The sequence below is a fragment of the Pseudonaja textilis genome, chromosome 2 (genome assembly GCF_049901715.1).
Source record: "Pseudonaja textilis isolate UNSWEBS1 chromosome 2, rPseTex1.2, whole genome shotgun sequence".
NCBI classification, from domain to species: domain Eukaryota; kingdom Metazoa; phylum Chordata; class Lepidosauria; order Squamata; family Elapidae; genus Pseudonaja; species Pseudonaja textilis.
The window spans coordinates 54,195,698-54,220,426 of NC_141991.1; the positions used below are offsets into that span (position 1 = coordinate 54,195,698).

The 24,729-nt window shown below is 36.2% G+C and overlaps 1 protein-coding gene across 8 annotated transcripts in view; it reads left to right on the forward strand.

Moving 5' to 3' along the window:
• The window catches only part of IQSEC1 (IQ motif and Sec7 domain ArfGEF 1), a 321,447-nt gene that overhangs the window by 54,310 nt on the left and 242,408 nt on the right, over positions 1 to 24,729 (forward strand). For all 8 annotated transcript variants that reach the window (XM_087923921.1, XM_087923923.1, XM_087923922.1 and 5 more), the window contains exon 2: positions 1,976 to 2,005. In XM_087923921.1, coding sequence (XP_087780047.1) covers positions 1,976 to 2,005 — 30 coding nt within the window. The remainder of the gene's footprint in view (positions 1 to 1,975; positions 2,006 to 24,729) is intronic.

Below are 24,729 nucleotides of genomic sequence, written 5' to 3' on the forward strand. Positions count from 1 at the left end.
AATATATTGTATAAGTGGTCTGTTTCCTTTTATAGAAATTCCGAGCTGATAAATCTTAGGTCCCAACCTTTCTGACTTTGTAGATCAGCATGGAGGGGGGCGTTCCATGCAAGTGGTAGGCAATCAGGTGTGTGTGCATGAATGTGTAGCTCCATTGACACGACTGGCAGGCACACGCTCACAGAAATGGAACTTTGCGTGTGCAGTTGCCTGCTGCTCACATAAGCTGAGCTGTGTTCATGCACTCGCCTACTGCTTCTGTGGCCCAGATAATAGTGGTCATGGCCATAGAGTTGGGGACCTCTGCCATGAAGATAAATCACATTTATACACCATTCAAAAGAGTCAATAAAAAATCTAAATAAATAAAAAGATTAGAGGACATCACCAGCCAAATAAAGCAGGTATTAAGACCAGACAAATAATCAAGGAAAAATAATACTCTAATCAAGGTACTGCCAAGAAGAAAAACACACCCCTACCAACATAGGCAGGACAAGCACGGAATATAAGAAGGCAGCTGAGCAAACCCTACACTCAATAGTATTGATGAAGATACCTAGCAAAGTTAATAAAATATCAGAAAGCAAATAGTGAAGCTTAGAAAACGCCAAACATTGTAATTTTGCCTTTCCCTATTTGATGCTCCTCATATTCCTGGGACTGGCTGGATAGTCTCAGAATTTCATTCCTTTTGGACAGCATCAACTGAACAAGGCTGCTTGCAATTGCTTTAACTATAGTATTGCATAAAGTATTTTTGGAGAGCCAGTTAGGCCTTGTAGTTAAGACACCACGCTAGAAACCAGGAGCTTGTGAATTCTAATCCCACTTTAAGCACGAAAGCCATCTGGGTGACTTCAGGCCAGTCACATTTCTCTCAGCCCTCAATGTCAGGGCTTGGCAACAAGCCAGTCATTTTATCTCTATAACAATCCCCCCACCTCTATCTTTATCTCTGTATTTATTTATATCTATCTATCTATCTATCTATCTATCTATCTATCTATCTATCTATCTATCTATCTATCTATCTATCTATCTATCTATCTATCTATCTATCTATCTATCTATCTATCTATCTATCTATCTATCACCTATCTTTCCATTATCTATCTATCTATCTATCTATCTATCTATCTATCTATCTATCTATCTATCTATCTATCTATCTATCTATCTATCTATCTATCTATCTATCTATCTATCTATCATTTTGAAACCATCCATCTCCTTATATGAGGACTCTGGATGGTGTACAAATAAAACAAACATTACATAGAATTTAAAAACAGGCAAGGATAATTAAAATTCAATGTTAAAAATTAATTAAAAGGCAGGGGGAGGATTCAGCTGGATGGATGTACAGCTGGTTGGTTTTTTTCCCATAAAGTATTGCTTTGTATATATTCATTGTTATACCTCTTATATGTAGTCTGATACTATTAAGGAAATAGTAATAATTAATTACATTCATTGACTTTCCGTGTTTAATCAGCTTTTAAGAAACAATGTCATTTTTAAGAAATGAAGACTCATTAGACTACACCATGTATCCTTTTTTTTTTTTTGTAGTACAAACCATTCATGCTAAAAACTGGAAAAAGCTATATAGCTATTTATATACCCTATCTGGAATTACGGTTTTACTTACTGAGTTGGACAGCAGTACACTGTATTTAACACTCAGATACTAAAGGAGTCTTGTTGAATATATATTGTTAAAACAGAACAAAATGAAAAGCATCGCAGAACAGATATATTACTTCCTCATCCCAATTTTAATTGTAATATTTATTTTTAAATGCATATATTTAAAGCTTATCACAATAAGAGCTTATCATTCTTATTACTGCAACTTTATTACTGTAAAAAACTGATCTTTTGAGTGAAATATCATTGTTGTAAATTAGCATGTAGATATGAATCTGCTGCAAATTTTTAATAAGTATTAAATTATGTATTTATTTTACAGGTCTGAAAATGAAAATTCAAGAAGCATCAGGTATGATTCTCAGATTTATTTCCTTCTGATGCTGCTTTTCAGCCTTTTGGCTAAGATCAAGTGTTGGAATTCTTCTGATATTGAATAATTGTGACAGTTACTTATTCTACTTAATGTTTTTCTTTCTGCATCTTTTTTTTCTTTCTTTTCAATAGGGAATGTATATAGTTACAATAAAAATATTTTAGTTGCAGTTTACAAGGCCAATATTCTTATATTTTACTTGCAGATTTCTTAAGCATGGCAAAATATTAGATTTTAGTTAAGATTAATAAAAAATATTATCTTTAAGCAAAGTTGAGATTAGAAACGTTTTGTAAAAGTGTTCTTTATTTTATTCTTTATCATTTGTTTATTCAACATTTGAGGATACAACAATCCTTTAAATATATTTCTGCATATTCAAGATACAAATGCTTGAAGATTTGAATGCCTCATCAAAGATTGGAAGAGATGCTTCTTTCTTAAGTATAAAATTTTTTATTACTACCAGAATCTGAATATTCAGCACTTTTTGAGTCATTTTTTTCAGTTTAGTAATTAGAAGATCATCATTATTTTTTAATCATTTCTCCTTTAAGACTCTTTTTTGTTTTCCTTGTGCACTATAGAAATTTTATATGAGAATTTTCCAGAACATTTAAGAATCTGTCTTGAGGTGGTAGGTGTGTTCCAACTTTATTTTAATATTATTTTAATTATTTAATATTATTTTGGAGACTTTCTATATTCCCTGGAAAAAATTAGAAAACAGTGAACGTGCTTAGCTCCAATATTTTATTGACTATTCCTTGAAACTGTTAGAATTCCATTTTGTTTCCAGTGGTTTTCAATAGGGACTTGGAGTTGGTCTTAACAGGAGGCTGGTAATCAATAAGTAACGATGTGGCTCTTTTGAGTGTGTTCAGAAAGTAATGAGTGTGAAGGTAAATAATAAAAAGCAATTGAATCCAGAAATGCCAGAATTGCTTATTGTAAGGCATTATAAATGCAGAAAGGTGGTATGTCTCCCTGTTTCGAATAGGGTTGAAAGAAGCAAGATGTCAGGGTTCCGGCGATTGTTCTAATTAAATCATGAGCCTCGAGCCAAGCTTCAAAAGAACCCAAAAGATTTATTAGGAGTAACATGTCGACATTATCCCAGTTGAAGCCAACTCTGCCACATGTAATTTATGGTCACCTGTGACCCTGTTCCACCCTCTCCCCTGGGTGTGTCATAAATCAGATTCTCCAATGAAACACGTTCATGGGCTGGGCGTCATCAATCACATTCTCCAATGAAGGATTTTCAGGCAGAAGATCCGGTAGCCTAGCTACAATTTTTGTAAGATAAGTGTCGAATGTACTTCTATCCCCCCAGCTTAGGGCAACTTGAAAACAGGCTTTATGAGTTGACACAAGAATTATGGTTGGTATACTTCTGGATGACTCAGGTTTTACAACAATGACAAGGAACACATTATATTCACTTTGCTTTACTGTTCTTTCCTGGAAAGAAAAATCTGCGATACACTTGCTTGGGACTTCAAGATCTGACTATTGCAGCTCTTTCTACATTGAGTGTTGCATTTACTTTAGAAACCTATTAGCATAAAACTTAGCTGATATGCTGATTTGTGAAAGAACTCAGAAATAGTATTACATCTAAAGGCACTGATTTGCATTGATTACTACTTTGTTTCTAGGTAAAATACAAGGGATTTTTGTGTGTGTTCATTTTCAGTTCAGTTTTCTGTGCATTCAAGTCATTGCTTCGTTTTCTGGGCAGCAATTTCAGAAGTGGTTTTCCACTGCCGCCTTCTTAGGGTTGAGAGAAAATAACTGGCCCACAGAGACATAGCTGTGTTAGAGTCTAACACTTGGGGTTTCCCAGTTTCTAACCTGATGCCTTAAACCCTCTACTCATGATGGTGAACTTAGGCCACATGTGCCGGAAGTTGTATGCAGAGACATTTTCCCCAGCATGCAAGAGCTCGCCTGGAAGAGCCCCATTGCATATGCATGCACATCGCCACTGCCCAACAGTTGATTGTTGGGTATCTGGCACGCATGCACAGGGGGCATGCAGGAGACACACACGCATGCAGAGATGCACAGCATGCACTGGGAAATTGTGGACACATGTGCAGAGATGCATGGTGCGTGAAGGGATCCCATGCACAGATGGATGGCGTGCAGGGGTGATCGTGCGCACAGGCACAGATGTGTGGTGCATGGGGGGTGATCATGTGTGCATGCACAGGTGCTTGGTGCATGGCAAAGCGAATCACATGCGTGTAGGTGCAGATGCGTGGCAAGGGGATTGAGTGTGCAGGGGTGGAGTGTGCAGGGGTGTGGGGTGGCCAGCATGCATTGCAGGGATGGGATTCTACCAGTTCGCACCTATTCTCTAGAACCGGTTGTTAACATTCTAAGCAGTTCAGAGAACCAGTTGTTAGAAGAAATTATTGTCCTAATCCTGTAAGGAAGACAAGAAGGAAACATTCTGGTGTTGCTTACAGAAACTGCCTCTCTGTTAACCCTTATTACATTCTTGGCAGGACTAGACTTCCTGTCTCAGGAACTTCTCTGGAGTTTTTTCCCCCTCCTTTGCTGGTACTTTGCTTGTGTGGAGTGACCATTCAAAGTTACAATGGTACTGAAAAAAGTGACCAATGACCATTTTTCACACTTATGACTGTTGCAGCATCCCCACAGTCATGAGAGGCCAGGTGAGGAGAGGCATGCCTTAATGTGAGTGATAACATGACCACCAAGCCATGTCCTTCCAGTCACATGACCACCAAGCCATGCCCACCAACTAAGCCACGCGCACAGAACCGGTTGTTAAAAAATTTGAATCCCGCCCCTGATGCATTGCCTTCTGGGTTTGGCAAGCGCACAAGTGTACGCGCAATTATTGGCACGGGAGCCAAAAAAGGTTTGCCACCGCTGCCCTATACTAAACTGTCTCTCAAAATGGAAGTACTGATCATTATTATTCAAACTGCATACAACTGGATGCAGGTTACTTCAGAGACTATATTCCTCTATATGATCCATAACTTGAGTTTATCTGGGGGGAAAATGCCTACAGTTGCTTTGATGTCAACTGAGAATAACTTAAACCTGCTCTGTAGTTTTTTCTGGATTTCTGAAATATACTTCGTACTGAATTGAGGAGCCTATTGCGTTTTAATTAAAATTAATATCTGGAAGGTAAACATTGTACAAAAACACCTTTTAATCTATTATTTTAATTTCAGCTTTAACCCATCTGCATTTAATTTGGGGCGTATAATACAAACAATAATGAAACCCTAACCCTTCTCAGAATAACTTTTTAAATAAAAGTATATACAGATTTTTCTCTATAGAACATACATTTGCAACACTGAAAGTTATGGGGAAAGAAATTTATGATTTTTCACTGAAGAAAACCAATATTTTAAAGTGAATTGACTGAGTGATAAATGTGTGCAGCTATTTGGTCCTGTAGATTAACCACTGAATATATTTATAGAAAAGCTGTTGCTTTAGGTTGCTTTCCAATGTGCAAATTTAGTGTGGAAATGGGCTCATATGGAGATAAACAAAAGACCATTCAAACTAATTAAGTTGGCAATTTGAATCATATTATATTTTACACAGCACCTTAGGTTTTAACAAAAATGTCATTTATGCCCAACTAGGAATGCTCAATAAATAACCAATCATCTTAGTACATATTAAATATGTTTCTGTGTCATTTCTTAACTGAACTGTTTTTCAGAAGTTCATCTGCATATTCCTGGTGCATTATGGAAAGCAGTTGAGCAGGAAAGGAATTGGAATTCATCTGATCACCTCAAGCCAGTTGCCTAACATTTGACTCAACAGATGATCAATTGCACATCAGTTGTCTTAGTGTATTCTGGGAAAGAAAGAATTATATTTGCTTTTCCCTCTTTTCCTTCTTTGTCCAGTGAATATAGAAGACAGCCTGGCCAGGAATGAGATTTTGGCAGTTGCCTACAACAGAAGTGCCATGTTTTTTTTGTTCCCAGAGAAGAAAAAAGGCTGTTAAATATCAAGCTTGTGGAAGTCCTTAATATAAAGATTGATAAACAGGAGGCTGGAATATTATATGTACAGCTCACTTGTCAAGGGGAAGATATGTGGATTCTATTGCTTTCCAAAAGCAGATGATCAATAATGTTTGCAACTTCTAAGGATGAGAAAGAAGGTGGCTTGCAAAAAGAGACTACATCAACATTACTGTACATCTTGGCACCCAATTCTTGTATCTAAATTTTGAAAACTTGTTGACATAATTTTTTTTAAAAAAATCCAGATTTTAAAAAAGCTTTTAGAAATATGCATGAGCTACAGAAGACTCTTACAGTTGAGGCGCCACTAACTGATTTATGTAGATCCATCACCAATCACCCAGAGGAAGAAATTCATAAGTTATGCCTTCTTGAGAACTACAGGTGTTCCCATTTGCCATCTAGATATTCCATCTCAACATGTGTATTGTCTCTCAGGTGCCTGGCTCCAAGATGTGATAGAAAGTCTGACAAGATTCATCTATATGGACAAATCCATGTTGGTTTTCATCAAATAATATTCATTACAGTTCAGCAAAAGAAAGGACCATGTATCATGTTAATTCCTGGTTGCAATAGAGGTTTCAGTATTTCAGTAAGTGTATAAACTTTCAGGAGGAAGGGCTGCTTTGCAAAGATGGAATTTATATCAGTAAGGAGAGAAAATAGATTTGTAGCTGTAGCTGATTAATCTGAACAGCAGGCCTGTTCAGCAAAGTGGAAGTGCTTTGGAAATTACAAGTTCAACAATGGAGGAGTAAATACAGGCAGAACAAAAAAGGGAAGGGGAACAAAAGGAATCAAATTCATTATTTAAGTGTCTCTATATTAATGTATGAGGTATAGATAACAAATAAAATGAGCTGGATGTCATGAAGGATTAAAGTAAATGTCATGTAATAAGTGTTATGGAAACAAGATAGGAGTACAACAAGATCCCAGTAGTTGCACATTGGTCTTAATGTAAGGTAACTGCCAATGAATTAGGGAGAACAATGTTCCTTCCTCTTTGTGGTCTCCTATGTCCAGTGTACAGTCTGCAGGGACAGGAAGAATCACCAGTATTGTTCACTCCTATTCCAGTGGATGGCTTGGTTGATGAGAGAGAGAAAAAATCAATCATGGGGCAATTTTTCTAACTAAAGACTGTTAGCTGTCTTTCAACCTAACCTAACTGTCAAGGCTGTTGTTGTAAATATGAAATGAGGCATGAGAGATTGTAAGAAAATCAGTTGAAAGATTACCTCAGAAATATTAAGTCACACTAGAAGTTGAGGAACTAATAAGCTGGGAAAATCCCACTATAGGTTCCAAAAATTTCTATTTATCTTAAACTAAAATTAAGATCTCTTACTTAAATCATGTTGGATTGTCTGACACTTCTGATAAATATGTTTGTGTGCTAATGAACACATGAATATATCCCATCTCAAAAATATAATTGAATGGAATAATGAAAGAATGCTTTTCTTGTGCATCCTTTGATGTCTTAATTACTAACAGTTTAAATCAGCAAATAGCTTGAAAGTAGTACAAGTTCAGTGAGATTCAATATTAATTCATATTTTAAGCTGACTTAGTATAGTTTAGCTACAATTAAATATTTTTTTATATTCCATTGCTATAAATAATGGGCATTTTTGGTATGTTGAAGATTATTTGCTTTATAATTATTTAATTTCCATGCATGTTAAATGCAATTTCATTTCAACCTTTACATCTCACATATTTAATAGTTTTAATTTTGCAATAGAGTTAATTTGCCTGCAATAACTGTTTTTCTCATTGCAGATAATAAAAACTTGCAATTTTACTACAGACATTTAATAAGTGTGAAATTTAATAGACTGATTATTAAGTTGTTTATTAAAGGCAAAGACCATGCTGCAATTTCTGAACAGAAGCAGAACAATGCTGATTGCAGGCCTTGGTTTTGAGCTGGATTAAATTGTCATGAATTCTACTAAAGAAAGTCAGAAATGTCCTGAATCAGCATAGAAAAGAAATGCCAAGTACTGTAAGAATTGTATTTCAATTTATTAGCATAAAAATTGATAATAATCTGTTTTAATAAAAGGATTAGAAGGAGGAGGAGCACACAACAGAACTATAATGACTCAGTTCTTGGGGAGAAGATATGAAACTCTCCAGATTTGTAAAAGAAGGAAACAGAAAGCAGAATTTGTTTACTTGGTTTTCTTTTTTCTTTTTGTTCTTCATGCTGTTTCTGGGATTTGGATGTAATGGGATTTCTTGGTTGAGGCATGTGAACTTAGCAGAGGGCAGTTATGCTGCTCAAAATTTCATTGGTCATCTTTCTTTATTTTAGGCTAAGTAATTATTGGTGGAGTTAAACTGCAATATGGAATTAGGAAATGGAGCAAAGTGTTCATGGTCAGTTTGGCAGATGGATCTGTAGCATAAATAGTCCTTGGTTAACAACTGCAATTGGCTCCAGAATTTCTATTGCTAAGCAAGATGGTCATAAAGTGAAATGCCACACCACTGTGCTACTTGGGGACAGCATTTTTGAACACTTCTGGTTGCTCTCATGAAGTGGATCTCACATCATTGTCAAGTACAATGTCATGTGGTCACCACTTGTGGTCTCCTACCAGCTTTCCCATTTGCTTTGCTTGTTGGAAGCCAGCAGTGAAGCTGGCAAATGGTGAACATGTGACCCTGGTCAGAACTTTGACAACTGGCCATAAGTACCAGTCACTCAGCACTGTTGCTAAGTTTAAATTGTTACTGAACAAATGTTTGTTAAGTAAGTATCACCTGTAATTGATGACCAGCCAAGACATGGGTAAAGTTGCCACATCACATTGCTGTCACATGATGTTTCATAACATTTTCCCATTCTCCGAGCTGGGGTGGGTTTGGCCTGTGCATGGTACACCTGGCCCATGAGCCGCCAGTTTGACACCTCTGAGATAAGACATATGGCATGTTTTCTGTTACTTATTGTCAGGTAGTAGGGAAAGAATACAGAAAACTAATCTTAAGATTGCTTGTTTCATTAATTTTTGGAAGAATTCTAGAGAAAGACAACATTTACCATGGTCATCCATATTTTATGAGTTTGAGTTTCTCATTTCCCTGTTTTTGAAGTGATGACTTCTCACTTTGCTTTTTCATCTTAATAATTTGACTTGGATATAAAAGTTAAATAAATAAATGCTTGACTGAAATCATATTATAGAGAAAAATTAAACAATTAGTAGGGAGACTGAAATGGTTACCTAAAATTGAACATCCTTAAATTGACTTACATGATTGTACTTTTTAAACTGTGTATACCCCTTGTTTCTGTCATTATTTTAGATTTCTATTAATTGTAATATATTTGTATTTCTTTTACCAAAATATCAACAATGCTAATGATTTAAAATTACTTCCTAAGCAAAGCTAATAAAAAGTAACTTCCATTGCATTAAATTCTATCAAATACTTTTTACCTATTTTTAAAGGAAAAATAAATATGCAATTCTATTACCATACATATGGTAAAATAACAAATAATGGAAATAACCAAACTCCCTGTCTTAATATTAGCAAGCATTCAAGCTTTTTTGTTCATTTATCTCATGAAATTAAATACTTGCATTCATGCATACATATTTTTAGGAATACAGTTAAAGAATACGAAGACCCCTTCCTAATGCTAGAGCAGGGGTATCAAACTGGTGGCCATGAGCAGGATGTGTCACATGCAGGCCACGCCCACTCCAGTTCTACAAAGGCAAAAAAACCTCACGATACGTTGCGATACATCACATGACATGATCAAGTTTGACACCTGTGTGCTAGAGAAAGTGCTCATTGCTATGTGAAGTGAAGAGCATCCCACAGCAAATATATATCAAGTATTTTGAAATATTACTTTTTTTAACAAAAACTTACAAAATATTTCTGTGTTACAAGATAACATATGCAAACAAATAATTAATATATAGCACATAAGTGCATTAAATATTTATTAATACTTATTAATGATCCTGTGAGGGAAACGATCCTTAGGCAACTTTTTCTTGCTAACACTATACATGACTATATTTTTAAAGTATGTCAATCCAAAATGTTAATAAGCTAGTGACAGAACACATGCTTTAGTTTTAGAATCAACAGTTCTTCCACGTGTATAAATTGTTTACTTGAAAGTTGAATTATACTTTGTTATATGTCACATGCACAGAATTTAAATATTTAAAAATTAAATAAGTTGATCCCTTTTTAGTTTAAAATAGAAGATTTGAATCTAAGCATAAAATCTGCAATATAAAATATAGGACCAATTTTAACATTTCTCTGCCTGCCTTTCTGGATAGTATCTAAAAGGAAATATTGTCAGAAGTCACACCAAGCATTAGAAATTTCAGTGCTTCATACCACCACCACCCAAGTCCCTAAGTAACATGGTAAACAAACCCCTTGACTGAAAGCTCTGTTGCCTTGCAGACGGGAAATATTATTTAAAGAAAGTATCTCATTCTTGAGCTGCTTTGCTGCTCAGGACATCCCTAAAAAGTCCTAACCACAACTGAACTTGGTGACCTTAATTAGCTGATTGGATTCCTCTGGCCCCCTTACTGCTGTGGCCTGAAACTGACCACATCTTAATCATTTTCATATTTTTGTTGTTATAAATGTGCACATTGGTCATAAAATTTATCTATATCTACCTACCTACCTACCTATCCTTTTTTTTTCCTGGTCATACACTTTTAACTTCCATATTTGAAGTTCCACTGCTAAATAAAAATATATGCTAAATAAATAAATTAAATGAATGAATATGTCATAATGAGCAGGAGCTCAAATTTTTACTGTGATCTATCATTATAAAAGGCTTTCAGATTATTGCCTATATGTACCTAAATAGTACATTTTTGTACATGTAATCTAGACCTAGATTAACCAAAACCTAAATGATGTATAAATTATTTTTCTTTGCTCATAGGTTTTCTGTCCCTGACTCTTTCCCATATTATTGCTACAACATCGGTACATCTATTGTTTGTTTAATCAATAGAAATGTAATTTGTAGCATAATACAGTATATGAATTAAGTTGAGTCTGAATTACCTTACAGGGATTCTTTCCTACTCTGTAACTTTTAACAGCTACTGATTTAGAGACTAGTCTTCTTAAATCTTGACTAAGCAGTTTTTGATAGCTGTGATTGTAATTTAGCGGCCAAAGAAGGCTTCTGGTGGATACAGTTCTGGTGTTGTGGCGAAGTGTTTGCAGTGGGAACTGGAATGGCCACTGATGGATGGATATTACTCCGCATTCTTCTTTAACAAGAGTCCAGGGAAGGCACTGAATGAAAGTATGCACTTTCATGCATAGCATAAAAGTCTAAGCTGGAATGGAAAAAATAGGGAGTATAACAACTTTGCAAGAAATACTAAGGCTCTTTATATCCCTCTTGAGAATTGACAAGGAAACTGTTGAAATAGTAATTTGGTATATCTTTATAAATAAACCTTATAGAGTAATGAGGATGTCAGACTCTTAATACATTATAAAAGGATGCACATTCATTCAGCCCTCAGGATGCCAAAGCATTGTCTTTTTCCTTCATTAATTGCCCTTGTGCACTAGCAGTAGCTCTAGCAATTTCCTATTCCATACCTCGTATTTTTCTTCTTTAAAGAAAAGAACGTCTGAATGATTTGGCAACTTTTCAGGATTATATATTACATTGTTATTTGTAACTGGATAATATGCCACAGGGAGAAGAATGAAGAAACTGCTTGTTAATGTGATAAAAAGACATGCAGTACCTTTTATAATAAACATATTAAAAAGTAGGCAATTTAAAATGTATATCCTAGTCAGCATCCCAGAATGCATCCTTCTCATCTAGAAGAAGAATAATTAGTAGTGCTGATAATAAACAACTCCTTGCTTTTGTTTGAAGTTCTCCACATGTTACTGAGAGTTGACAATAAATGCTTCAAAGCTTTATATTTGCATAAAAGTTTTTTTTCTGTTGATGGTGGATTACATGATAAGGCAATTATTTGAGGCCAAATAAAATATTACCAGAGAAAATCCTTCCTACTCTGGAACAGAGAATTGTTTCAATAATTTCTGCAGAGTATTTCTTTGTAATGTGGGTTCCCTTGTTGTGAATGTCATTCTCATTCATTGATCTAGAAGTGGCGACACATTTACAAACAAATCGGAACGTTCTGATTTGAACTGTTCAGAATATGGAGTACAGACTAATTGTGCTATTTGTGCTATCTGTGTAATTCAAGATGGATTGTGCAGATGGATAACATTTTCCTTATTTACAACTAGGATGAGAGAAAGAATATTATGTGTATGAGAGAGAGATGTCCATCTGGATCCATGCTTCTCTAAGAGAAGAATCAGCTGAAATAATAATTAGTTATGTAATTGAAAGGAACATAACAGGAACTCTTACTTTCCTAATCAGTAGCCAAAATAAAGCACTCATTTGATCTAAAGAATAAAGCTGCAGAAAAGTGACACTGCTCAGACTCCAGTGATCTCTTCATAAACGGGTAGGCTGGAGGCTAGATAGGTTTTCTGAAAAAAATAATGTCTCCATTAAGAGTTATTTGCTGTTTCTCTCCTGGATCATGTCCAGCTGTTTATCAACAGAGCTAAACTCAAACTTTAACATAATGTATTGAATGATGAACAGAATCAAAGTGGAAGTTACAACCTGGAAGATGCCTTTATATTTTTATATAATATGCTACATGCATACTGTAGATACAATAAGTGTGCTAGATAACATAGATATAGGGCCTCCTAAGAACCATGTTAATTTGTAACAGAGGAGACATTAACTTGAACCTAAGGTTGAATCTAACACATTAAAATGTTTCTCTAAGCAGTAAGCAAATAGTACTGAACTTTCAGGATAGACATCATATGACCTTTGCGGGGCTCAAGTCCTATGTTTTTGATCATTGCCTTGGTAGCAGCTTTTCCTCCTGTCGTTCAAACCATTTCATATACCCATAGCACATTGCTAAATATTTGCATGTGAATCCAGTGAAGTTCACATTGCCAGATTGAATTTAATATTTTTGATGCAAGGTTGATAAAATATTTTCAGAAAATTTAAAATAGTTATGGAAGCTCCAAATGCAGAAGGGAACTCAAATCTAGGGGTATATTTGGCAGCTATGGTAAGATTTAATGGACATTTGGTTCAGCGGTGATTTGTTTTTCCATTCCATATGGAAACATCATAATTTCAGTAGAAGTGGCAGTGCATTTACAAACACCTTCGCAATGTATTGCTTGATATTTGTAGTGAAAAAAAGTTTATTGCAACAGTGAGATTTGGAATCTGTAAAGGAAAATATCTATGGAGATTCTTGGTCATCAAGGCTGTTATTCCAAAGGGCTTTTTCATGAGACAACTGGACTTTTGTGCTTTTCTTTGCAGACTTTCGCTTCTCATCCAAGAAGTTTCTTCAGCGCAAAGCTCTGAGCTGAAGAATCTTCTTGAATGAGAAGCAAAACGTCTGAGAGCACAGAGCTCTGAGCTGAGGAAGAAGAAGAAATGTCTGAGAGCTCTGAGCCGAAGAAGCTTCTTGGATGAGAAGCAGTACCTGTTATAATAAATATATTGAAAATAGGCAATTTAAAATGTGCATCCTAGTCAGCATCCCGGAATGCATCTTTCTCATCTAGAATAATAATAATTAGGAGTGCTGATAATATACAACTCCTTGCTGTTTGTTTGAAGTTTTCCACATGTTACTGAGAGTTGACGATAAATGCTTCAAAACTTTATATTAGCATAAAGGTTTTTTTTTCTGTCGATGGTAGATTACATGATAAGGCAAATATTTGAGCCCAAATAATATATTACCAGAGGAAATCCTTCTTACTCTGGAACTGAGAATTGTTTCAATATTTCAATAATAATTACAAAGTTTTTCTTTGTAATGTGGGTTCCGTTGTTGTGAATGGCATTCTCATTCATTGATCTAGAAGTGGCAGCGCATTTACAAACACCTTCACAATGTATTTGATAGTTGCAGTGAAAAAAGTGAGATTTGGAATCCATAACAGAAGATACCTATGGAGATTCTCGGTCATCAGGGCTGTTGTTCCAAAGGGCTTTTTCATGAGACAACTGGACTTTCTTGTTTTTCTTTGCAGACTTTTGCATCTCATCCAAGAAGTTTCTCAGAGATCTGAGCTCAAGAAGCTTCTTGGATGAGAAGCAAAACATTTTCAAAGAAAAAGAAAGCAAACAAGTTGCCTCTTGAAAAAGCACCCTTGGGACAAAATAAGAGCAGCTCAGATTCAATACTTTTGTTTCAAGCAAATGAGGCATATAATATCACAAGGCACTTTTCAAACAATCTAGCACACATTTCTCCCTTATCCCTCCAGATATATTGTAACATTTTGGCAGTGAGTTGAGTATGAAAACCTGATTATTGAACGATTTATTGGTATGATTTATTTTTTTCTAACAAATAATCATGTCATGTGTTTCACAATCCATTGGCTGAATTTCATTGCTTTATCTCACATTTTTCCTTAATTAAGTAAATAACTTGGAAGAGTGAGAAATCCTTAGTCATCTTCCATATTGCTCGGGAATAGCTAGAGCAATTTTATACCTGACAGTCTTTCTGGTACCAGTGACAAGAGGTAAGGCTCCTTAAATCAAAAGCTTGCATTAGATTTCTAATCAGCCCCTCAATTGCATCATCTGATATTTCCAACAATATGCCTGATGACTGGCTTTTTATGTATAGTGATGAGGATAGTCACAGCTGTTGCAATGTTATTTTTAAAAGAACAGGGTGGTTTTGGCCAACACTGGAAAAGCCATTTCTATATCAAGCAGTCACACTTTGGAATCACTGTATCTTAAACAACAATGTCTCTGTTCCCTGTCATTCTTTTCATGTACCCTATTCTCTGGTTACAGCTTTGAAGATGACTCCACAAAAGTATTACTACTACTACTACTACTACTACTACTATTACTACTACTATTACTATTATTATTATTATTATTATTATTATTATTATTATTATTATTATTATACACAAACATGACAGTGTACACAGCAAACAGGATTAGTATTCTGGGTTTCATATCACAAATCACTAGTCGAACACTTCCCAAGTGTTTAGGACTTTGTGATGTATCCACGGATTATGCGAGCAGATCCCAGTAAGGTGGCCTTCTGCAGCTGACCAATGGTGATTTTGTCAGTGCCAATTGTTTTCAAGTGCTTGCCTAGGTCTTTAGGCAAAGCACCCAGTGTGCTGAGTACCACTGGAACCACCTGCACTGGTTTATGCCAGAGTCTCTACAGTTCAATCCTCAAGTCCTGATATCTGGTGATTGTTTCAAGTTGTTTCTCATTGATTCTGCTGTCACCAGGTATGGCAATATTGATGATCCACTCTTTTTTCTTCTCCGTAATCCTGATATCCGGGGTATTGTGTTCCAAAACTTTGTCAGTCTGAATTCAGAAGTCCCACAGTAGTTTTACAGGCTCATTTTTGACCACTTTTTCAGGCTTATGATCCCACCAGTTCTTTGCTACAGGCAGATGGTAGTTGTGACACAAGTTCCAGTGGACCATCTGAGGATTGTGTTGTGGTGTTGTTTGTAGTCAGTCTGAGTGATTGTCTTGTAGCAGCTCAGTATGTTTACAGTGCAGGTCTCTGACATAGTGTATTTCTTCCACTTCTGAGTTGTTCAGCTTCCAGTAGCCCTGCAGGCCCATGCCCTGGTTGCTCAGCTATGGGACCCGTGGCCTGTAGCCCACTTGTCGACGGATGCCTAGGTTCCCCAACAACCAACGCAGTCCTTGTTAACCCAGACGATGACTGAGCCAGTATAGGCTTTGTTTGGTTTTGTTTCACCATGATTCATTGCATGGGTGCATTCAGTCCTGCTCCTTGGCCAAGACCTCTCTGGTATGTTTGGACCTGCTGGTAGTTTGCACTATTACCAGCACAGGCCTCAGCTTCATTGGAGCCGTTAAGCCCCCCGCCACCCTGTGGGAGGCTGCTGTTATTGTTATTGTTGTTGTTGTTGTTGTTGTTATTATTATTATTATTATTATTATTATTATTATTATTTTGAGAGCCATGAAGTAAGATGAGACTATGAGACACATCCTGTGATAAATGTGAATAGCTAACTTATTTTTGCACAAATCCATAAGATCTACTGAAGTAAAATAGCCAGTAGTGGGATTCAAAAATGTTTACTACCGGTTCTGTGGGTGTGGCTTGGTGGGCATGGCAGGGGAAGGATACTGTAAAATTTCCATTCCCACCCACTCCTGGAGGAAGGTCACCACCGGTTCTTTGAACTACTCAACATTTCCGATTCTCCAGAACTGGTCAGAACCTGCTGAATACCACCTCCGAAAATAACATTAAAATTGACTGTCTGAAATTAATTGCAAAATACAGTAACATATGTTTTGAATTGAGATGCAATTATGGTTTTTCCTATATTCTGTCTATATGTAACACTGCAAATAGTGTGGTGCTCTCTTGGGACAGGTGAAAAAAGATCTGGGTTCTAGTTCTTCCTTAGATACAGAAGCTGGTTGGGTGAATTTCGGCCAGTAACTCTCTCATAATGCTAGACCAGGAATTCCATAAACATCTATCAGAATACAGTAGACAAATGTCCTTTACCTGAGATGTACTTATATGGACTGGCATTTAGCTATCTGTCTCTTGTCCCTTTCTATTTCTTCAGGAAGCTCTGGGAAGATGAATTTGAGTCCACACATCCCATTTTAATCAAATTCTTGATTCTGGGTGATAACACATTGACCAAAAGAATCAGGCTTTGGATGAAATGGCAGAATTAAAATAAGATCTTTTTAATACAGATTTAATACTAAATCTTATTTGAGCAAGAAAGACATCACTTTACCAATACAAGGAAGAAATATTGGGGCTCGTCTGGTTAGGATGCTGGGTTGACAATTCGCAACCCCACGTTCAAAGCCTGAGTGCTGCTGTGTGATAGGGTGAGCTCTCGTCATTCGCTCCGGCTCTTGCCAACTTAATAATTTGACAGTATGTGAAATGCGAGTAGATAAATAGGTATGATTTCAGTGGGGTCATTAATGGGGACATGAAAGAGCTCCCAACTGGGCATTCCCCAGGCAATGATAATGTCACCAGATGATCCTTTCAGTGCAGAAGCACTTTGGTGATCCCGACATAGGAGTATAGTATAGGGAACCATATAGTGCTTTGCTGATGTTAGTACATGAACGAATTATTTTCCCCTCCTCTCCCCTCCCCTCCCCCAGTGAATAAACACACACAATTTTTTATGTTATGGATGAAACATACTTGAGTGACTTAAGATATAGAAACATAAAGTAAACAAACTGCCCTGAGTCAGCTGGGGAATTTACATGTAAATTTTATTTGAGTTTTCACAAAGAGAAAAAAAATACAAATAAAACATCTTTTTTGAAAGCAGCATAATCCTGGGTTACATTTCTTCGTACAGACACAAATTCAGGTTCATGCTCATTTTTATATTTTATTCCATATCTTATTACTATTTTACATTTTCTGCATAGCTTCTCCCCTCTTTTAATTTTCTCAATTTTATTTTCATTATCTCATCTCAATTCAAATCATTGTATTTATATTTTTTTCAATTATCTATTATCTTTTCTCATTAAACAAAATTTCTCCTGTAGTTACTGATTGGAGTATGACACCTTTACATCTTTTCCCTAAAGTTGTAACATTCAATATAATACATAACTTCCATTCGGATTCTGCTTGGTGCATTCTTAAAATACACACTGTATTCTTAAAAAAAGAAAAATATATATAAATGTATATAATTAAAACAACATTCCATTCCAATTCAATTCTATCATTAATATTAATATTCATTAAAGTCTTAACATCTTTAACATTACTTTTCAATTAAATATCATATTTCTATGGGAACAATTATAAACTTTCCATAGTTAATTCCCCCCCTTCACTTATATTTTATAAAACATTGACTAATTAAAATGTTCCCATTCCTTCCTAATTCAATTTTCTCATTTATTTTATTTCACTTATTTTATTCACAAACATTTCACTAAATTACACTATTTTATCCCTCATTTTAATCATACATTGTTTCCAATTTTCTAAAGTTATTTCAATTACTAATATAACAATACAATCTTATGTACCTTTACAGAATCCCTTTTTCAGTTAGATTTTCACCCATTATCTCTAAATTGGTCCTGTTTCTCTATATCTTGCTCCGGTCCTTTGTAACTTCTTTTCCTTTCTTTCTTCCCTCTCTTCTTCTCTCTCCCCTTTTTACCCCCTTGTCTCTCTACCTCTATTTCTCTCTTCTGTATTCCCCTCTTCTGTTGCTTTCCAGTATTATACTTATTTTTTGAATTATTTTTCTTTTCTTTGGTTGTTTTTTTAAGTCTTAAATTCTCCATTCTCTTTCCCCCCGCTTTCCTTCTTCTTCCCCACATAGAATTACTTGTTCATTAAAGATGACTTCTTCTTTCTCCCAGTCTTCTTGTTTTGCAGTCTTTTCTTGTTGTTTCTCATAGTTCCAAATCTCCATTTCTAAGAATTGAAAGACGAAGCCAAAAGAACCCTTCCCTTCTTGTGCATCTTCTTTGTACTTTCATTTCATTTCATTTTCAATTCATCCAGAAGTGGTGCCATTGTATAATGTTTTAAACAACCATGTGATTGATTTTAGTCATTCAAATATAATAACCAAAAATCCAAAAATCACCAAATAATCCACATACAAGCAAGCTGTTTCTTTTTTGCTCTTTTTTTTCACTTTCTCTTCCTGGGCTTACTATTTAGTTACAAAGTTTCAGTTAAAATGTATCTTTTAGAAGTCTTGTTGAAGTTTTACTTTAGATTCTTTTTAATTCCAGGCAATCTCCTCCCTCTTCCAGATCCTGCCCTTATTCTTTTTCTCTCCCTTCCTGCTTATAAAAAAGAAAGTTTTTAATGTCCAGAAATCTTTATTATCCCTTTGGCATTTTGTTTATTTTCAGCTTAATTGCTTATTGATATCAAAGCGGATTTTTCCAATTTCTTATTTAAGTCTCTTAGTTGTCAGTATAGGGAAGGAGAGAGAAGGAAAAAAAAAGCCAAACCTTTCCCTTTTCACTTTTCTTTCACTGCTTCCAACTCTTCTTTGGGAGCAATGTTATTTTTTGTAAGTTAAAATTCCAGGGTACCTTGGTTGTTGCTTTTACAATTTAACCTGGTCAGCTAAAACTTTCACTTCTTATCTTCCTCCTGCACATTCTTTTCCGGTCGAGTTCTTCTTTGTGGTGGCCATTTCTTACCACCACTGCTACCGCCTTCGGGAAAGGAAGTAATGGCCAGCTGAGGAGGAGAGATGCGGCTTTCCTTGACCCTGCTGGTGGTCTCCCCCCTCTTCACCACCTCTACGGGGTGGCTTAGCCCCAAAACCAGCCAGCTCGGGGCGCTCCAGTGGTGAGCCCAGACAGAAACCGTGCACGATTGCGGATTTCTGTCTGTCACCGAAGCCCTTCAAACTGGAAATCAGGCTTTACTTTTTTTTAAAAAAAAGGAGTGCTGCTTTACCTGTTGTTCAGTTAATTTGATTAACATATTTGTGCCCAAAATTTGTGAAAACATAATGAGAAATATGCATAGCTTACAAATGGCCCTGCAACCAGTATGCCTCAAAAGAATAATAAACAAGAATTACACTGAAGTATTTATGCTGTGCATAAAATGGATTTATGTTCTGTAAAAAAAGGGCCCTAAGGGCTTGCCTTTTAAATTAATAGTGATATGATTCATTCTCTGTTGCTAAATATAAATGTGCAGAGAACCTGAGAGTATTAGCTGCTTGTTCATGTATATAAAGTTAACAATTCTTGGAATACACTGCTTTCTGTGCAGTTATCTTTTATCCAGTTGAAGAAGGAAAGGTATGATAAATTCTAAGCAATTGTGTTTATACAGAATTCACTGTTGCTTCTCCTTCCCTGGGCACCCAAGTGCACTGATAATTGATTTAATTGGTTCTAATACAAAGTAAGTGCACATAACAATGCCATTTGTATTCATGTAAATAAGAATTATGTAAAGAAGACTTGAGTATGGAGCGTATTTTCAGCAAAACTCATGGAGAAACAGAACTAGACCAAGATATACCATTAGCGAGTTAGCTAAAACTTTGGAGAATGGGAATAAATACATTAGGGAAATATTACAGAAAGCAAGAAATATAAATACATATTGCAAAAGAAGTAGTACAAAAGCAGTTATTGGATCCGGAAGGAAGCAAAAACATATGAAAATGAAAAACAAACACTGGGGACCAAAACTATTTTGCAGATCAGATTTGAACTATGAGAGAGCCTTGGTGCTCTCTGAGCTTGGTTGTTTTCCTGTAGAAGTTTTATTATCCAAATAGGTAACATCTTCAGTGAAAGAAAACGAGCAAGCTCAGAGTTCCAGGGAGTCCACAAAAATTTGCTGACTTGTTGTGAGCATCAGCACCTTTCTGATTTTACAGGTTGCCATACAGAATTTGCTGTATTGCCACATGTTATGGAGTAGGAGTCTTCTCAGACAATAGAAATAATATATCAAAATGCCTAAGTCAACTTGGAAAACCTGCTAGCAAGGGTATAATATATGTGCTGCATACATGGCTGTAATGTTGCTAATATTATATGCAGGGGATAAGAGCAATATACTGCACTATCACACTCAGCAACTTATGCCATAGACCAGCAGGCTGGATGCATCATATGCTGGCCATGCCCACCTCCGGTTTAGTGAAGGGGGAAAAAAAGTTGTGCTACGTCACATGATGACTACGTGTTGTTGCAAATTTGACACCCCTTCCATAGACATTCAGAACTTTTCAAAATTCAAGCCAATTCATATCATATGCTTTCTCAAAATCAACAGAAAATCAGCAAAATCAACTTCATTATGCAAGCATTTCTCAATGATCTGCTAGACAGCAAAAAGAGGCCTGACATCCTCTTTCCAGTCACTCTTAACAAACTATTACTTTTGTATTCACTCCTGTTATGTTTTCCTTTGTATAAAAGATCAGCATTTTCCCAGTCATTAGACACTGAGAATGATTCACCATAACATAAAACATAAATACTACATAGATATTTCTCATTCCTATCCAGTAACATTCCTCCAGTTATGCTATCTCCCATTCACCAAAAGATTTTCATTTTTTTTAATAATTAATGCTAAAAACTGCTTCAACACTACCGTTGGAATACTATTTCCCATTTCCTTTCCCCAAGCAACATTCCATCCTTCCAAGGTTAGTAAAATGAGGACCCAGATTGTTGGGGCGAATATGCTGACTCTGTAAACCACTTAGAGAAGGCTGTAAAGCACTGTAAAGTGGTATATAAGTCTAGGTGCTATTGCCATTAGGGTGACCAAACCAAAATCAGTCCTGAAACTAAATTTTAATGTAGTTATATAATTTTCAGCATCTATGAAGTTGAAATATCATTACAGGTAGTCCTTGACTTACAACCATTCATTTAGTGATTGTTTGAAGTTATAACAGCACTGAAAAAGTGACTTATGACTGTTTTTCACACTTACAGCCATTTGTAGCATCCCCGTGGTCACATGTTCAAAATTTGGATGCTTGGCAACTGACATGTATTTATGACAGTGTCTTGGGGGGATGTGATCATCTTGTGACCTTCTAACAAGCAAATTGAATGGGAAAGCCAGATTCACTTAACAACCACATTACTAAATGTCTATGGAGATGGTCAGTCATCCAGGTCATGGTTGTCCCAAAGGTGCTTTTTCAAGAGCCAACTGGACTTTCTGGTTTTTCTTTGAAGACGTTTCACTTCTCATCCAAGAAGCTTCTTGAGCTCTGACTGGATGGTGGGAAATGGAAGGATTTATACTCCTTGCAGACAGTTGGTCATTTGCATTCTTTTAGCTGATCGTTAAGGTCACCTGGAGGTTTATTGGTGTCATCAGGGTCATCTGAGCAGTGCAAATTGGTGTGGAACCTTCTTGGAACTGTTGAAAGGACTGTGTTGTAGATTGGAGATAGATGATGTTGTACCCATGGTGGGCTGCTGGATGGTCAGCGAGGTACAGGCAAGTCCCTAGCTGTGATCTCTGGTTGAGACCACATATCCGCCCTTGTTCTATGCTACTTTTTTCCCACCCAAGCTGCTCAGGTGAGTTCCGCGCTGCCCTGCTGTACTCACTGGAGCTGCCTGAGTCAATTAGGTGCCTGTTTGAAGCTGCGTTCAGCCTCAAAGCGGCATGTGTGAGCGAAGCAAGCCCCTTGTCAATGAAAGTGCAGCCCACCTCTGATCGTATCCTTCTCCCTCTGTTGAGAGAAGGTGGTTAAATTTTGACATAGATGGCCTATTTAACCTCTATTTCAAACCAGAGGTCCTCTGTGTCCAAAATGTGGCCGTTGTCTTTTAAATGCAGACGGACTGCTGAACTAGGCCAGATATGTTTGTTCTCCTATGTTGTGCCATGCGCTTATGAAGTGGTCGTTTTGTTTCCCCAATGTACAGATCTGCACATGGCTCACTGCATTGTACTGCATATAACATGTTGCTCAGCTTATGTCTGGGTGTTTTATCCTTGGGGTGGAGCTGGTGGACAAACTTCTGCCTTAGCATGTACATATGTAAGTTGTATGCTTTAAAGTGTGCATGTATAAGACGTAAGTTGAGGACTACCTGCACTATTTTTTAAAGGAGTGCATATTAGAACTGGCTAGAAAGGTCCCATATGGTGAGTTTTGATGAAATGGTGAGTTTAAGGAATGCTTTCTGCTTTCTATTATCTATTAGGTTAGATTACTAGGACAGGGATAGAAAAGATTAGCTGCTATTCCTTTTGCACTCTGTCAAAAAGAGAGGTTTCTGCTATCTTTTACTCATTAAAACATAAAAGCCACTTGGATAAGCCAGAAATGATCCTAGTTAGCAATCACTGTTGCAATTTGTTCAGTACTTTACCCACTTGGCTTTTGTTCTTACTGACAAAACAGTAACTGCCTTTAAAAGTATCACAATATTGCCTTTAAAAGACTTATTTAAATTGTGGTAGGTGAAAAGAATTAGGTACCCCATCCCTAGATACCACTCTTCAGCCACAATGCAAGTCCAAAAAAAAGGGGGGGGGCAAAAACCTAAAAGCACAACTTTGGATACACACTAATGTATGTTAGTAGGATTCAGATCTGTCATCTTTCAAAATTGGATGTTTGTAGATAGTAATGAGTGGTAAATGAAATCTGTTGTTCCTTTCTGCACATTTATGATAAACTTTTGTGAATGATCACTGCCATCTGTTGGTTGATACATTAAAAATATTATTTAGAATGAATTTCTGAATGGCCGTTCTACTTCATTATACTGTATTATATTGTTACATTAACTTATGTTTAAATGGTTATCTACACTTAACCACTATAACCACATGTTTTTAAGTGGTTATAAAATGTTTATTATAGTTAAATTTCATTTTAATAAAGTACAATATGAAGCTTAAAGTAAATATCATTTTTATCACTGCAGATAATTATTTTTCTTGAGCCATTTTGCTTTCCAGAAATTTTGTTTCATTGCAGTTTAGGACTCTAGAACTTGAATTCGTGTAGCTGATTTTTATTAGCATGTATACTCTGCTTTTCTTTATATATTAAATATAAGTAGTTTTAAATTGGCTTCAGACAGATTTTCCTGTATATATTTGCTGTTTTTTTAGTATTACTTAAGCGTAAGATTCATATTATACACCCTCTTATTTGCCTCCAAAACTAAGGAGCTTTCCCAACAGAAACCTTAGTCCCAGGACAAAGGCTTCTACTTACAAAGCAAAGGGTGTTTGCCTTGTTGGGATCCCTGCTTGCCAATGATCCATATTTCACCGCCCATGCTGTATTGATTTCTCCAATGGACAGAAAGTTGGAAGAGAAAGGAGAGAAGGAATCACTCCCTTTCCCCCATAGAGATACAATTACAAACACCTCAACTGTCAACTAATACAAAACTACTGTCCTTTCAAAAATCACCCACCCAGTCCCAGGTCCAACTAAGTAACACAGGGATCACCAGTATACTCTTCACAATTTCATGAATGATGTAGACAAGGGGATAAAAGGAGAACTCATCAAATTTGCAAATGACATTCAGATGGGGGAATTACCAACACTTTAGGATAGGCTCAAGATCTAGAACATGATGATTGGGGACATGAGAATGATAAACTTTATCCAGTTCTTGAGGGGCTGTCACAAAGAAAAGGAGATTGACTTATTCTCTAGGGCACCACAAAACAAGTAGAACAAGAAGTAAGGGGTTGTTAAAGACAAAGATCCTACCTAGGAAGATAAATTTTCTGATAAGGAGAGCAATTATTCAGTGGAATAGCTTTCCTTGCAGAGTTGTGGGTGCCCCATCACTGGAAGTTTTCAAAAATAGACTGGACAACCATTTGACCAGGATGTTATATGGTCTCCTGCCTTGAGCAGGGAGTCAGACTAGAATACCTATGAACTCTCTTCCAGTGCTATAATTCTATGTAATCTACAACTCGGGGCACTAGTGACAGTGCCAAAGTTCAAGAATTACATTG